We start from the raw sequence: 15,988 nt of genomic DNA, 5'->3' as shown, positions 1-15,988 counted from the left end.
TTAATGTCACAGTGCAACTCCCATTTAACCGCTTTTTCTCCCTCTCTTCTCCCTTTTCTGGAGCTTGTGGGAATTCATAATTCTTTTAGGGAATTTATCTTCCAAGTAAATAATAGAATTACAAGATGAGCTGACTTCTGCAGTTCCTAGTTAAATATTTTTGCTTTTTTCTCTAAAGCGTTCTGCTTTTCTGTATGTTAACTAATGTATTTTATGAATATTTTACGATCAAATAGTGTTGGAGTAGTTTTGTGAAACATTTTGTAAGTGAAGGAGGATTTCCCTTCCATGTGTTTTGAAACTGAGCTGTTTGAATAACAAGAGGATATAATTTCAGTGAACGCTTATTTTTTGTGCTACGGTAGATTGTAATGAATGTTGATTCATCCTGTAGTACTACTTGACCACAGCAAGAGCTGCATGAGTATATTGAGGTTGAAATCAGTGATAAATGTGAATTTCTTCACCACTTCTGTTTTCCATTTGGAAGGGTTCTCATGAGCTTTTTTTTTTATCGGTGTTCAGTTGATGACTAAGTAACTAGGGCAGATGACTTGCATTATGGATAAAGCTACTTGCCTGGTAACACATGCTGTTTCTGAGAGATAGGTTATGCTGTACTGAGGTGTGTGTTTGTTTCTGACAGAAGGAGTCACAGACAACCTGAAGAGGAAATGGAAAAAAGATCAACTTGGCATAATGATAGCCAGGAAGTAAAAAAAGATGATCAGTCTCGGCTGAAAGCAGGTTTTGCAGTTCCAGTACAAAGCATTGCTTCTGGTCATAAAAATCAGTCTGATATGAGCAGGAGAAGAGAGTATGATGAAGAATCTTTGGAGAGTTTTAGTAGCATGCCTGATCCAGTAGACCCAACTACAGTGACAAAGACATTTAAATCTAGAAAAGCATCAGCGCAAGCAAGTTTGGCATCAAAAGATAAAACACCCAAATCAAAGAGTAAGAGGAAGAGTTCTTCTCAGCTAAAAAGCAGAATTAAAAATACTGGTAGGTTGTAAAGTAATTTTGGATACAAGGGCAAACACAACTTGGATTATAATCATTACATTCCAGAGAATTTACTTTCCGTAAATGGTACCTATAATAGTGAAAATAAGTTATTGAAATACTAATTCATGTTACATAATGTAATTACATAAGGTGTTTTGGTATTTCAGTAAAAAAAAAAAAGTACAACTGATTAGCACGTCATGATTTGAATGGATAATGGGTGCAGATGCACTAAGATTTAGAATAAGCCACCAGGAGAATCATTCTCTTCATGAAGTCTTCATGGTCAAACTGGATGACTTGCTGAAAGACGTGCTTTGGTAAAATACTGGATGAGAAGTGAAGGACAGTACTAGCACATACAGTACTGTTGCAGTCACTGAGGATTCAGTGCTACTCTATGGCCTCAGTGTGCAGAGGAAAATTTTTCGCTAGGAAGCATCATTGGTGTTTTGTACCTTTGAGATTTCCCTCAAACAAATTTTTAAAAGTAGCAAAATGTTTCGTATGCTATTTTTTTTACTTCTTCCATCTCATTCCTCCCTGTAAGGTTATGAAAGTGCAAGCGCTTCTAGTGTATGTGAACCCTGCAAAAGCAATAAAAGCAGACGCTCTGAAGAGATTGTTCATGCAAAGGTGTTCAGCAAAAGGAATCGGGAACAATTGGAAAAAATAATTAAATACAGTAGATCTACAGAAATGTCTTCAGGTATTCTTTTCTGAGTGTTAGTAATTACTTTGTGAATTTCTCTGAGTATAGGACCTTCATACTGAGTTGCCAGTATATTATTTAAAAGCAGTCTATTTTGACAAGACGGTATGTATTTTTAGCATGTGGATTATGGTTTTTAATTTCTAAGGATGCTGTAAACATAAAAGTGTGTAAAAAGTTGGGTATTGATTGCTTTTGGGTGTTCTCTGTAGATGTGGTACTTGGTGAAAATGATTTAGAAACACACCTGTTACTGTAAAACAAAAACCTAGCCAGCCAAAAGACTCACCCATTTGTTGGTGTTTTTATGGAAAGTAACTGCACAAGAGATGAAACTGTTTAGTGTTTAAACTACATCCTGTACTGTATATATGTTTTCTTTCTAGTCATGCTTAAAGGAGGTCTATCAAATATCATTCAAATTCAGTCTTATAACATCACATAAGCCCTTACATTTTTGCCATCTGCACTGCTTTTCTTTTGTCTAGATCATAAAAATATTCTCTTCGGTGTCGTCTTAGGTTCTGCCAGTACCTTTCTTTTGTTTGAAAGACGCAGAAAGTTTAGTCATTGTAGTGTGATGTACAGCTTTGTCAACGTAGCTGTGTCCACACTAAGAGCTGTTTATTGGTATATGTAATAAACTTTTACCAGTCAAATTCTCACAATAAGCAGCTTTGATGTGGTTTGGATGACTAAGCAGTCTTCCTCCTGCTGTTTTGTATAGACCCTGTCTTTATTTCTGGTGCACATTTTTGTGTTTATCACTGTCTATCCCCACTTTCCTACAGCGCATGCTAGGAGAATTCTGCAGCAGTCTAACAGAAATGCATGCATTGAAGTGCCAGGTAATGCATTCACTGCTTAGCTTCAACAATGTCCTTTTTTTTTCTCCCCCTCCTAGCTTTGGTCCTATAACTCAGACTGTTTAGCAGATGATCAAAATTAGTACTATTGCAGCACCTTCTCTGTAAACAAGGCAAGAGATTACTTGTAATTTGCATGAAATGCAATGATACAAACTACTTTGAATTGTAATTGTGGAGAACGTGTTTATCATGTTCTTGGTTAGTCACAATTCCAAGTGGAAAATATGCAGGTAGATACTACAACGACTAATTTCACTAGGCATTTTTAGTGTTTAAAAGCAGCTGTTACATTTTATTAATGGGGGAGGGAAGCGATTTCCTAGTGGCTTATTAAAGCTAAAAAAAGCTTGCCTCTATCCTTCAAAATACTGGTGAACTGTTTGCAGATAATCATATTGCACAGTAATATTTGCTGTATTGCTAATAACTTCATTAACTTGAATACTAACAAATACGCATCTGTTAAACTAAGCTGAGTTTTCTAAATTTAACTTTTTTCCCATTCAACACTTGTCAAAATATGTATGTAGTAATTTAACTGTTGTGATGCAACGATAATCCTTAATTATCAAAGGAATGGGAGGCTTAATAGGGAACACATTGTCGTCTTCTACATATGTAATAGGGCTTAAGGGTAAGAGGTCTTATGTCGGCCTCAGAAGTGATATTAAGACATGTATTAGAACGCTGGATTTATGCTTGTGTGGGCATGGGAAGGAGTGGCTTTCTTGAATTCAGTCGAGAGCTTTCTTAATGTTGTTGCTTGTGTTGCAAAAGTGTGGACTATTTGTATTACATGAAGTTGAGACCTTTGGTTATTTTGTTTGAAATACCTTAAAACTCTGTTTTCAGTGTTGAATACCTATTCTGAAAGCAGCATTGTGGTATGTGCGATATTCTCTTTATTAAAGAATACTTTCTAAAGGTATTCCTCAGAATTGTAAGGAAAATTATTTCTATGAATGCTTTATATTTTCTTCCGTATATAAAGGATTGCATAAAGGATTATTGTGGAACATTTAAGTCTCTGTTGCCCTTCAGGAAATGAGTAAGCTTTAAGGAAGCAGCTATATAATGGCACCTATGATGATTGAGATATAATTTGTGTACCTGTAACTTGCATACCTAATAGGCAGTTGTCTTTCAACTGGATGCATGTCAAGGTCTTAATGAGTTCCTTTTCTCCCGACAGAAACTGGTAGCGATCTTTCTATGTTTGAAGCTTTGCGAGACACCATTTATTCTGAAGTGGCAACTCTTATTTCTCAAAATGAGTCTCGTCCCCACTTTCTTATTGAACTTTTTCATGAGCTTCAGCTGCTAAATACAGATTACCTGAGGCAAAGAGCTCTATATGCTTTACAGGTATGCATAAAATTTTTAATCTTGTGTATGAATCAAACCTTAGATCCTTTTCTGCAGTACGGACTTCTTATCTTTTCCAGGATATAGTGACCAGACATTTATCTGAGAACAACGAAAACCGGAAGTGCACAAAATCACTGAATTCTGCAACATGGATGGCATCAAACTCTGAACTCACTCCCAGTGAAAGCCTTGCTTCTACAGATGATGTAAGTGTTTAAGTTCAGAAGCTTGTTTACTGTCAACTTTTCTTATCTTTTCAATTTCCATGCATGCTTGTGTACTAAAATATCCATACTAGTGGTTGAATTTTTCTGAAATTAGTATTAACTTACACAAAATTTTCTAAACAAATGCAAGAGAATCTTGATGCAAAAGTGATTAAGTGTGGTAGGATTCTTGGTGCTAGAAGTGAGTCATGTGTCAGGGAGGAATAGAACATGGAGAGGCGCATAAAACATTTAAAACATTGAAAATTATACTGAAAAAGAGCCAGAATCCTCTTGTGAGTAAGGTCAGGGCAAGTACTGATCACAAGATTCCCAAAAAAATTTTATTTGTATTTAAGGAATCACTGATGCCTCTGTACAGTTTTTGGTATGGTGTATATTGAATTATTTGAAACAAACATGGTAGAATCACCTGATGTATTTATATCCTGAAAGTAAGGTTGTTTCCCAGTCAGGCATCCTGGTGACAAGTCTTGATATCACAGCATGAGGCTGAAAAGAATTGCTGGCTTGTTGACACATCTCTGAGAGGGTGATGCATTCCTGCTTTGTATTCAGTTATTTGGTGCTTTCTAGGAAACTTTTGGCAAGAACTTTTCTACAGAAGCATGTCAAGATTGTGAACAAAATGATGCGGACAATGGGAGTACTATGTCTACATCTTCAAATTTTGAACCCTTTGCCACTGATGACCTTGGTAAGAATGATATGATTTATAGTGTCTTAAATGTTACTCCCTCCCTCCTAAAATGCCTGCAGTTGTCTATGCTTGAATAGTATACTATTCTTTGCTTTTTAGTGTGTAATCACGTTTTGTAAAACAACACTTAGAAATTAGCCACTTGTGAAACACTTTGAGTTGATCAAAGTATGTAATAAAATATTGTAACTCAACTACAGTTATATGTAGATTTCAAAACTTGTGGCTTTGAATTCATTTTTATAATTGTTTACTTGTCTATCAATTGAAAACTTTTTATTCAGATTAAAAGGTGTTTTTATTCTAAATATAGGCAACACAGTGATTCACTTAGATCAAGCTTTGGCTAGGATGAGGGAATATGAGCGTATGAAAATTGAAGCTGAAAGTACCCTTGACTCTGAGGGCTGCTCTAGTAATTTTCAGGGTGCTTCTGCTGCTAAATTAGAAGGTATGCACATATATACATATTCTGCTTAGTTTTAGAAAATAAATTATTCTAAATATCAAGAATCATTTAATTGGCTGACTTGTCTTCCTCTTCATTTGTATTGAAAACTTAGCAAAGTATCAAAGGATCTTTACATACTTAAGTAAACATGATTTCCTTTAAGAAAAGGAGAATATATGGTTTTTAAAGTGGTATTTCTTCCATAGTAATGTTGAATAAATTAAATGTTGGGTTTTTTTTTTTCAACGAGGTCCAAGTACTAGTGAATGCCTTCCTGTGCCACAGTCAAGTGAAGTTTCTGCTGTTCCATGTCCTCGTATAGATACTCAGCAGCTTGACCGGCAGATTAAAGCCATTATGAAAGAGGTCATTCCTTTTCTGAAGGTAAGAACTGTTTTCAGTAATATCTGAATTAGGAGAATAGTAAAACAACCATCATAATTACATAAAAGAACATTATTTAAACTGGATAACTTGCATTTTAGCAACAGCTGCCAATAAATGTGTTTTAAGTTGCAGACCTTGCTGAGGATGAAGTAAGGATTAAATACTCCAACAGAAAGATTCTGTGGAGTTTTTAATAGCAGAAAGAAATGGTAAGGTTTCTAGATTGCATAGGGCTGGTGGACTTGACATCAAAAAGAATAGATTTCTTTGGAGCTGACCAAATCAAATAGAAATGTTTGAGAATGTACTTCTGAAATATTTGCTGCCTCTCAGCAAAGAGAACTGAAACGATTGTGATTAAAACTTACGAATGATGTAACTTGAGATATTTTTGAAGAATAGCTCTGAGAGTTGTTGATTTTTAGCATTATTTTCTCCTGTTCACAAGTATCTTTAAAGTTTTTGAGAGCTGGTAAACTCCTGCGAGTAGAGATGAGAAATGTACTGCTTTAAAGAAGGAGAAATAGTCACAGTTCATTCCTTGCAAGGTTAAAGAGCAGAGAAGATTGAGTTGTAAGATGCTTAAGTCATCTCCCTGTTCCTTTTATAGTATGCCCAGCCTATAAGCTTACGTTCTTTTAATAAGGTACTTGGTTGATAATTAGTTTTAAAAACTGTATATGGTTGACGTGCCACAGGCTCAGTGCCTGAAGACTTATATTTGTTTGCAATTTTAAGGAAGGTTGCAACAGGTCATGTCTTAACGTACGCTTTAATACACTTGAATACACAACCACAATATATGAAGTTTCTTAGTTTGTCCGAACGTTAAAAGATGGCATGTATTAACGTATTGGAAGAGTGAGGTAAAGCTTTGTGTCATGGCCAATCAGTCATTAATGAAGTATGGTGTCTGCTCTAACTGTCATCCAGTTAGTTTGTTTTGCAGGATGGGTTAGGACCTGTTCATGGAGTGCTATTCCTTCCGTGGGCAGGTGACTTTTTTTGTAAATGAATTTCAGCATTTGAATTGATGGCTAATTTCGGGGTTGTTTTAGGTTGTAACCAAGCTCATTCTGTGATATTTGTTTAGGAACACATGGATGAAGTATGCTCTTCTCAATTACTGACATCAGTAAGACGTATGGTCTTGGCTCTTACGCAACAGAATGATGACAGTAAAGAATTTGTGAAGTTCTTTCATAAGCAGCTTGGCAGTATACTTCAGGTTAGTAGTTTTTCAGTGTCGTTTCACAACACTATTGCAACTTGGAAAATGAACAACAGACAAAGCAGCTTCCCTGAAGTTATATTTTACAACTTCAATAGCATAGTTGCTGTTCTCCTTCAGCTTTGATACAGCAGTGAGGTATTAACTTGTTTCCTAAAAGTAAAGCTTTACCATGCACAGAGCTTAGTTTCCATCACTGCTAGATAGTGCAAGGTGTATGTCCGGCCTGTCAGGGAGAGCTCTGGTGATGCTCGTTGTAGACATGTTGTGTATATTCCTGACAATCAATAGGCTGCTCTCTTCTTTATCTTTTTTCTTCCTCCCCTACAAGCATAGTGTTTAAATCAATAAACTGGTAAGTTCTGTGTTATGTGACTGGAGATTCGGCTTAAAATCCGTTTAACACACTAAACCATATTTTTTAAAAAGTATGAGCTACTATAGACCTGATTTTGAGTTATTAGGAATATGACAAATATTTAGTCTTCGAAGTTTGAAACCCTGTTTCAAAAACTGAAAAATTATTTCTCTTCACAGGATTCACTGGCGAAATTTGCTGGTAGAAAATTAAAAGATTGTGGGGAGGATCTTCTTGTGGAGATCTCTGAAGTGCTATTTAATGAATTGGCCTTTTTTAAACTCATGCAAGACTTGGACAACAACAGTATTTCTGTAAAGCAGAGATGTAAAAGAAAAATAGAAACTACTGAAGTGATACAGTCTTACGCTAAAGAGGTTTGTTTTATTATATTTTTGAAAAATGTAGCTTTTCTGAGTTTCCTAAATATCTGCATTTCCTAAACTACTTTGATTACCTTAGTTCATATGTTGTTGTATATATGGGTTTTTTTACAAATTTAGTGCTGGGGAGTCACAGTATTGCTTGTGTTGAAGCATGAACTAGTTTCCCTCAGTAAGGGAGGTGTCCTGTATTATAGATGAGTGTCTGTTACAAATATCTAATTGTGTAAACTTTTGTTGTTGGTAATTCAGAGGAAATGTGGGCATTAAAACACATAGGAAGAAATAGTCTGGTGTTGAAATAGTATTAACATCTGGGGCCATTGAGTAGTTGTGGTTTAACCCCAGCCGGCAGCGAAGTGCCGCACAGCCACTCACTCACTACGCCCCTTCAGTGGGATGGGGGAGAGAATGGGAAGGGTAAAAGTGAGAAAACTTGTAGGTTGAGATAAAGATAGCTTAATAGGTAAAGCAAAAGCTGTGCACGCAAGCAAAGCAAAACAAGGAATTCATGCACTACTTCCCATGGGCAGGCAGGTGTTCAGCCATCTCCAGGAAAGCAGGGCTCCATCATGTGTTATTTGGGAACACAAACGCCATCGCTCTGAAAATCCCCCCTTCCTCCTTCTTCCCACAGCTTTATATGCTGAGCATGATGTCATACGGTGTGGGATATCCCTCTGGTCAGCTGGGGTCAGCTGTCCCAGCTGTGTCCACTCCCAGCTTCTTGTGCACCCCCAGCCCACTCACTGGTAGGGTGGTGTGAGGGGCAGAAAAGGCCTTGCTCAGCAGCAACGAAAACATCTCTGCATTATCGACACTCTTTCTGGCACAAATCCAAAACATAACCCCATACTAACTACCATGAAGAAATTTAACTCTGTCCCAGCTAAATATTTTGACACATGGGGGTCCCAGTTGGTCATCTCTCCAGTTACGCCTACAGCTTTCCTTGCAGTACTTTAGTTAATCATCAAAGAGTTGGCTTGTTGGCGTGTGTAGAAAGTATCGCTTTCCAGACTTGGAGTGTATACTTTATATATAAACTTTCCAGAAGTGTTCAAGACTGTAGTACATATTCTGCTCTAACAAAGCAAGTTTTGTTTGGTTTTTGCACTATTTACACTATTAAAGGTGTCACATCACCATTTTTAATTTTTAGTATTGGAGTTTTTAGGAACGTAGCTATTTTTAGTTATGTGAAGTGTTTACAAAACAAACAGTACAACAGATTATGTTCACATATTTAAATCAATCATGTACCTACCTCAGTGTTTTTTCTTGTATAGTATAGTTATTACTTCAGTGTCCTTTCAGCTTTCTTTTAGAAACACAAACATCAAAGCAAACCCTTAACTCATTCTTATTTTAAAATGTCAACAGAAGATATTTTGTGAATCTGTCATAAACTATATATAAAGTCCTATAAGCAGTTTTAAGCATATCATCAGCTATGTCTCAAGACAGTTCAACCTGGATATACCAGTAATATAGCTAGTGAGAGAGACAGGAGTGCCTTGTAAAGAGGCCAAAGAAACACTGAATCCAGAAGGATTTGGACATGATTTCCTATTTTATCTGAAGTTGCTCATTGGGTCTTTATTACATAAAAGCCTGGCTTGTACACTGCTATGAGAATGCATGGAGCCAACTTATATCTGGCACTTCTCCTCCCATGGAATACAGAATTAGGGTTAAGGTCAATGTTTGCCTTGTTGCTGTGGCAGCTGTCCAGATTCAACAGAGCTAGAGATGAGCCAGAACTGGTAGGTCCTGGCTACTTTGTACAGACCTGCACAATTACGTCTATATGGTTTTCTCACAACTTTCAGATCTGGGATCCTGATGCAGGTGCATCTGATCTTGCTGAACTTTGTGGCTGTCTTGAGTCCAGTAAGCTAACTGGTTTTAGTTCCATGCTGAAAAACACAGCTCTGTCTTAACCAGAGCTGGTATATCTAATTCTATATGTTAAATATGATTCAACCACAGACTGGAGAATTAGCCCATGTGAACGTAATTGTTTAAATAAGAAGGGCTAACACAGTTTTTTGTAATGTTTTGCAACTACAAAGTTTTGAAGACGTCTGTGTAAACGTCTCTTGTAGCGTAGAAGTCCCTGTAGCTTACTGCCATTTTGAGATGGCAATTCTTGGTAAGATTGGCATTGCAGCCAGGGTTTCATGAAGCCCTAATTTGGCTCAGGATTTCAAAGTTATTTCAGTTTAGAACTGAAGACAGTTTGTGTTTCTTCTAGGCAAAAAAAGGTCTCCAGGTGGATGTTTGCTCATCTGCTGAAGATGCCGATGAGGACAAAGTATGTTTATGCTTCTCAACTGTCTTTATTCCTCAGATAATTTCACAGGTCACTTAGTCTTACTGTTTTCTGTCATATAAACCCAGTATCTGTAAGCAGCCCATTTCCTAACGTTCGTAAATTTATTAAACAACATGGGGTTTTAGATCCTTTCTGTTATTTTCAGTGATTTACTTTATCAAAATAACACAGTAAATTATAATTTCCCTTTTTTAATTTGAATTGACGGTCTGGGAAATGACTACCAAAAAATCTGCCTTCATCAATAAGTCTTCTTTATTATATGCGTTCAGTAAACATGACTTGGATATCAGTTCCTTGGTTGCTCTTGTTTTCATTCCTGTTTCTACTGCAGAGGCATTACCAGTGTAAAGACTGATGCATTTTTTCTTACAAAACATCACCTTGTTAGCTTTCAAGAAGTGCATTCAGATCAGCAAAGATAGTATTAAAGATGCTTTTCTATATTTTTTTTTTTTTGTTGGTGACCTTTATGTAAAATGAGCTTTGCTTTAGGACTGACAATTTGGAAAAACAAAAATAGCAAAGTTTATGTTGAATGCTATGCAACTGAAATGGAGTACTTTGAACTTGCTGAGAAGCGTTAGGGTAGGATTTTATTTTTCCTTTTAGTGTTAATTTTCTGTATTTTAGAGAAAAAGATCTGTTCTGAAGGTGTTTTTTGTAAGATTTGGCATGGGGCTGTTGCCTGTGTTCTCAGCTCAGAGGATTGAGAATGTAGTCATTCATTGAAAAATTAAACAACAAGGACAGTAAATAGAGATGGTGCTTCGCTACTTTCAGCAATTAACATTTTCTTTTTTTAATGGTATGGAATAAGTCTTCTTACTTTTCATCTTAAGGAGAAGGAAGGTGTTCCGAGTTGGGGCGGAGGTATCTTCCAACCTGAACAATTCTATGATTCTATGGTATTTGAGGTCCTCAGAGTCAAAGTCTGAGTATTAAATGTTAGGGCCCAAAATTTCTCCCTTTCCTTTTCAAGTTTGTTTTGAAAGCCCCTAAAATCATTGTGTTTGGGAAGAGGGGTTGCGTCTGAAGTTTTTTATTTTCTGCTGGAATGTTCAGCTTTTTCCAACCAAGGGAAAGATAGAGGTAATGTACAAAGGCAAACGTTGAATGCTTTCCTTAAATGGGCATAGGCATATGTGTAGGCATGTATGGGCATGGAGTCAGTGCTTTCTTCTAGGGCTTAGAGCTGTTGTCACAGTGCTTTGGAAGTAAAAGTGGGAAGGTGCATGTCACTTGCTATGGTGGTTGTGGTGTAGAAGAGCCCTTTCAAGATTTGGAGCCAAACTTGGGGCTTTACTTGGAGTTCATATAGACCGAGCAGAATTTTCTCACTCAAGGTATTTAGCAACTTACTCAGCAGAGAAACTGCTGAGTAGCTATTGGTAAAGGAATGAGAAGCTGCAGTTAGGAACATTCCTCACTTTTACTAGAGATCATTTAGCAGAAGCAGGGAAGTTGCTAGATGGTAATAATACAGGTGCATGTCTTCCTCTTGATAATGACAAATATAATTTAAAGAAATTTTTTTAAGCTAACAGGCTGATCAGTGTGCACCTTTTCAGATAGAGAAATAGTTATGATGGCCTTGATCATGCACTGTTCAGATATAGCTAACTCTTCTAGTAGGTTCTGATGCTCTGTTTCAGGAGTACATTTGCAGTATTCATTTCAAGGCTTCAAGGACTACGTAAGCATGAATTTATAGTCTGTAGAATTTTTTCCTATTTTTGAGAAAACAAAGGTGACTCCCTGATACAGAAACCACAACTTAATCTTTAGATAAACATGAAATTGTACAGTATTGCCTGTTTTCCTAGGACAAGGATGAGACTGAAACTGTTAAACGAGTACAGGACTCAGAAATGTATGATGGTAATGGAGTTCCTGAAAGTATTAGGTCTGATGCATCTGATCAAGAGGAAGATGAGGAAAGTGAAAGTGGTCCAGTGGCAATAAGTAAGTTTTATATAGTTTGTTATTTAATGCTTTCACTGTAGTTTTGACCAACTAGTTTTACAACAGGGTTTGCATGAAGTACTGCTGTGTAACATCTTCTCTCACAGATTTTCTAGACAGGTCTTTTCCAGTGAACGTTTTCCAGTACTGTATTTACTAGCATGGTGTCAAGGATTAAACGTTCCAATTAGAGGAGCAGCTTCTCTTTGTAATCAGTGGATTTGTAAAAACATGTTAGAATCAGATTAATTGTTTAAGTTACATATCCTGTCTCAGCTAAACTTGAAGTTTCTCAACCTTTTAACCTGAATGATGTGAAAGCTGCTGACATTTAATGCAGTTTTTCATCTAAATGATTTTTTAAAAATATGGTTCCGCTTAAGCTTACGGTTTTTTAAGATTCTTTTTGTCCAGTTAGTCGTCTTACACCAACTACTCGTGGCTTGGTTTCCCTTATTTACGTTCTCCACACCAACTTGTTTAACTTAGATATTTCACACCAACACAGTGGTGTTTGCTCATAAGATAGCTTATGTGGAGCATATGGATCTTTGAAAGTTAAGTCATCACTGCATCTTAATTTCAAAGAATGTTTTGAAGTAAGAGTTATAACTGATTTTTGGAGTAAATTCCCCAAAGGTATTTGGAGTTGGTAGCCTGACTTTTACTCTGTCAGGCTCTGTCAATATGCAAATCCAATATGAAGGTGGTTTTACATTGATTTGCCTTCAGGTTTATCAAAAGCGGAAACCCAAGCTCTGACTAACTATGGCAGTGGAGAAGATGAGAATGAAGATGAAGAGATAGAATTTGAGGAAGGACCTGTCGATGTGCAGACATCACTACAAGCCAGCAGTGAAACAACAACTGAAAATGAACAGGTATCACCAGAGTTGTAAACCAAGGACAAACCTAAGCCAGTGCAGTTTTTCAGTACATATTTGGACGTACCTCAGTTTTTTTCTTGTTGCACTGTTTTCATACTAATGAAAGTAGAAGAATTATACAAGAAATGCCATGAAAGGAATAGCTGCTACATACAAAATATTGCATTCCCCACCTGAATTTATTATTGGTGTAGCTGGTGCCAAAATGGATCGATGGGCACAGACAAACTAATGTTTAAATCTGCTGTCACAGAGAGAAAATGTTAAGCTGCAGCAGAAAAGGGAAACTTTCAAAAAAGTGTCATGTTTTCAACTGTTCACTGGTTCTTCCTCTGTGTTTGCTGACATCAAGTTCTAATTGGGCTTTCCTTTGCAGAAGCTATTGACTCTTCTATTCTAGCTTGTCTCTGGTTTGTCTTTCCTCTTTATCATATAACTTCTTCTAGAACAATGGTGAAATGTTATTGGCTGCTATTGTCATTTCACTGTTAGCTTCCTTACAGACATCTTGATGTGTATAGTCTGGAGACTTGTCAGTTCTTTACATTTCAGTAAATAAGATTGACTTCTGAATCATTAGAAACTTTGGTTTACTCAATAGTTATTAATATTAGGCAAGGATGTAACAGGAACATTTTACTTTAAAGGCTAACAGTAGATCAGAGAGTTTACCTGGGAACTACTGTAGTGAAAAGAAACTTAAATGTTCAGATAAAACACACATATCAGTGTTAATAGTTTCTTAGTGTTGGTGACTAGCGGTTGAATAGAGAGTAGAACTTGCTGTCTTTATTTCAAACTAGTGAAAAGACAAAAACATTGAGCAAGTGTACAGTGTGTTTCTAGCTAGCCAGGAAGAGTAAATTTGCCAATAAGCCATGAAGCTGATTAGTAGAACTTGTTTTAACTTGTTTTCACCTTCCCTAATAGATTTCAAAACAAGAATTGAGTAAGACAAAAAGCAGTGAGATTTTGTCATCAGAACAAGAATCTGCTAAAGGTAAGCCCCTTATGCAGTAACTGAGATATTAACACTTCTATATAAACTTGCATACTGTGAGAATTATCTTGGATAGTGCCTGTGACGTATGTAATTAAGAGGAAGATGATCAAATTTGCAAGACTTTACTGGCTGTTTTTTTCATGGAACCACATCACTTGACTTGATACATCTGCGTTGATACAGACACAGCAAACTTTTTGAAGAGGAAGCCTGGAATATTCTTCCCTAGGTAGATGTGGCTTAATGCTTGACCGTAGCATGAATTTCAGTTGATTGTTGCAGCCCTTGGCACACAACCGTAGCAGAGTTAACTTGTCTGTAACAGTATTTTGATCTTTAAATTTGTCTAGTACTTGTTTTTTCTGCTACTACCATTTACTAGCAATTGAAATCATTTTATATTGTAAACACTTACTTCTCTGAGAAATGCTGTGTTGTAACTGATTAAGAATGGAGAAATCATCTTCTGTCAAAAGACAGAAACACTGCTGGGCAGTATGAAGGTTACTTCTAATCTAACTGTTGTTACCACCTTCTCCTGTGTTTATCTGTTGCAACTATTCTTTTGTTCCTCGTCTTTCTTTGTAGACTAAAAGCAGTATTTGAGTAGATCCTGAGTTGCCGCATTCTTGTGGCAAAATGTTAAGGAATTTATTATTCTGTATTATATCTCCTTATATGTAGAATGATTATTTTACAGTAGGTCATATAGTTCTGGAAGTTGTTGGTTTGGTTTGAGGTTTTTTGTTTTATTTTTGGGGTTTTTGTTTTGTTTTTAATCTCCATCAAGTCAAATTTTTGTCACGTACTGTTTTGTGATGATTGCTGATATACAAGTGTGTAAGAGTACAAATAACTTTCATTTTGGTCAGCTTTGTGTTGATCTGAGAGGCTATAATTCACTTTCATTGCTGATTTGTAGCTTCGGATCATAATTTGTAAAAAAAATAATAATAATCTGGCATTTTCATATGCTCTGAATCTTCTACTATTTCTACCTAGTTAAAATTTAGTTTTGTGATTTTAGGTGAACAAGATGTGGTTGCAGTTTTGCCTCATTATCTCAACGTCATGGAGAATACAGCACCTTTAACAGTCAACACACCAGAATCCTTTATAACAGCCAGCATGAAAACAGAAGAATCAAGCTCATCTTTACCAGTAAATGAAACTCAAACACTAGATACGATGCGTGTGGGAAACAAATCTGCTGCGAGTTCTGAGAGCTCCATGGCTGGCAGCCCTGATACGGAGTCCCCTGTGTTAGTGAATGAATATGTGCGTATATTTCAGTTAAGATACATCCAAGAGAAATTAGAAGCTTTTCCTATTTCAGTGTTATTTCTAGTTTCCAGTCTTGTTCAGTTTTATCTGTAAATTTGCTACGGGCATTGTTTTTTGATGTGCTTTATAATAATAGTAAAAAAATCTGGTTTTGGAGTGAAAATAAAACTAAGTAGCACTGTTTTAACTGTCACTATTTTTCTTAACAGGAAGCTGGTTCTGGAAACGTAAGTCAAAAATCTGATGAAGATGACTTTGTGAAAGTGGAAGACTTGCCCCTTAAGCTTGCAGTATATTCAGAGGTATTTTGCTGCTGTTTGTGGGGTGGTTGTTTAGAAATGCACACCCTAAATGTCTTAATTATCTGGACAGCAGTAGGAATTATCCAGAACTTTGAGTTTTGCTTTATCTGTTACAAAGGCAGATTTAATGAAGAAAATGGCAACGGAGGCCCAAACCAACAGTTTGTCTGATGAATTACTGGATGGAGGTGGAGCTCAGGATCAAGAATTAGTAGGAGATGCCCAAATGTTGAAAGAACCTGGTAAAGATTATTTTCTAAATCCTCTACACCTATTGGGAAGGCACCTTAGAATGGCCTAGAATTTAAATATCTTGTTACCACTGATTAAGTGAGCAGTTATTGTGTGCTGAAAGAATATCCTTTTTTATTATCGTGCATTTGAAAATTATGTATTGATATGAAGGGATTTTGCTTTCTATGTCCCTTTTATATACTTCTGTTAGATTCTGTGGCTAAAAGTTATAAAAATTAATGTGTAAAAATGCATGTTAAAACTTAATGGTTTTGAAACTT

General features: G+C 36.4%; 1 protein-coding gene across 24 annotated transcripts in view; it reads left to right on the top strand.

Annotated features, from left to right (window-relative positions):
- PCM1 (pericentriolar material 1) overlaps positions 1 to 15,988 on the top strand; it is a 47,496-nt gene that overhangs the window by 30,244 nt on the left and 1,264 nt on the right. For 11 of the 24 annotated variants that reach the window (XM_075091342.1, XM_075091349.1, XM_075091360.1 and 8 more), the window contains 17 exons: positions 647 to 1,005; positions 1,559 to 1,717; positions 2,512 to 2,568; positions 3,782 to 3,954; positions 4,035 to 4,163; positions 4,761 to 4,881; positions 5,198 to 5,335; positions 5,586 to 5,719; positions 6,816 to 6,950; positions 7,491 to 7,688; positions 9,952 to 10,011; positions 11,859 to 11,997; positions 12,730 to 12,878; positions 13,815 to 13,884; positions 14,915 to 15,165; positions 15,381 to 15,473; positions 15,592 to 15,715. In XM_075091342.1, coding sequence (XP_074947443.1) covers positions 647 to 1,005; positions 1,559 to 1,717; positions 2,512 to 2,568; positions 3,782 to 3,954; positions 4,035 to 4,163; positions 4,761 to 4,881; positions 5,198 to 5,335; positions 5,586 to 5,719; positions 6,816 to 6,950; positions 7,491 to 7,688; positions 9,952 to 10,011; positions 11,859 to 11,997; positions 12,730 to 12,878; positions 13,815 to 13,884; positions 14,915 to 15,165; positions 15,381 to 15,473; positions 15,592 to 15,715 — 2,489 coding nt within the window. The remainder of the gene's footprint in view (positions 1 to 646; positions 1,006 to 1,558; positions 1,718 to 2,511; positions 2,569 to 3,781; positions 3,955 to 4,034; positions 4,164 to 4,760; positions 4,882 to 5,197; positions 5,336 to 5,585; positions 5,720 to 6,815; positions 6,951 to 7,490; positions 7,689 to 9,951; positions 10,012 to 11,858; positions 11,998 to 12,729; positions 12,879 to 13,814; positions 13,885 to 14,914; positions 15,166 to 15,380; positions 15,474 to 15,591; positions 15,716 to 15,988) is intronic. The other 13 variants (XM_075091363.1, XM_075091345.1, XM_075091362.1 and 10 more) reach the window with 11 other exon arrangements.

The sequence above is a fragment of the Phalacrocorax aristotelis genome, chromosome 4 (genome assembly GCF_949628215.1).
Source record: "Phalacrocorax aristotelis chromosome 4, bGulAri2.1, whole genome shotgun sequence".
Taxonomy (NCBI): Eukaryota; Metazoa; Chordata; class Aves; order Suliformes; family Phalacrocoracidae; genus Phalacrocorax; species Phalacrocorax aristotelis.
Note: the sequence above shows the minus strand (reverse complement) of the source record. Positions and strands in the feature narration are given on the sequence as shown.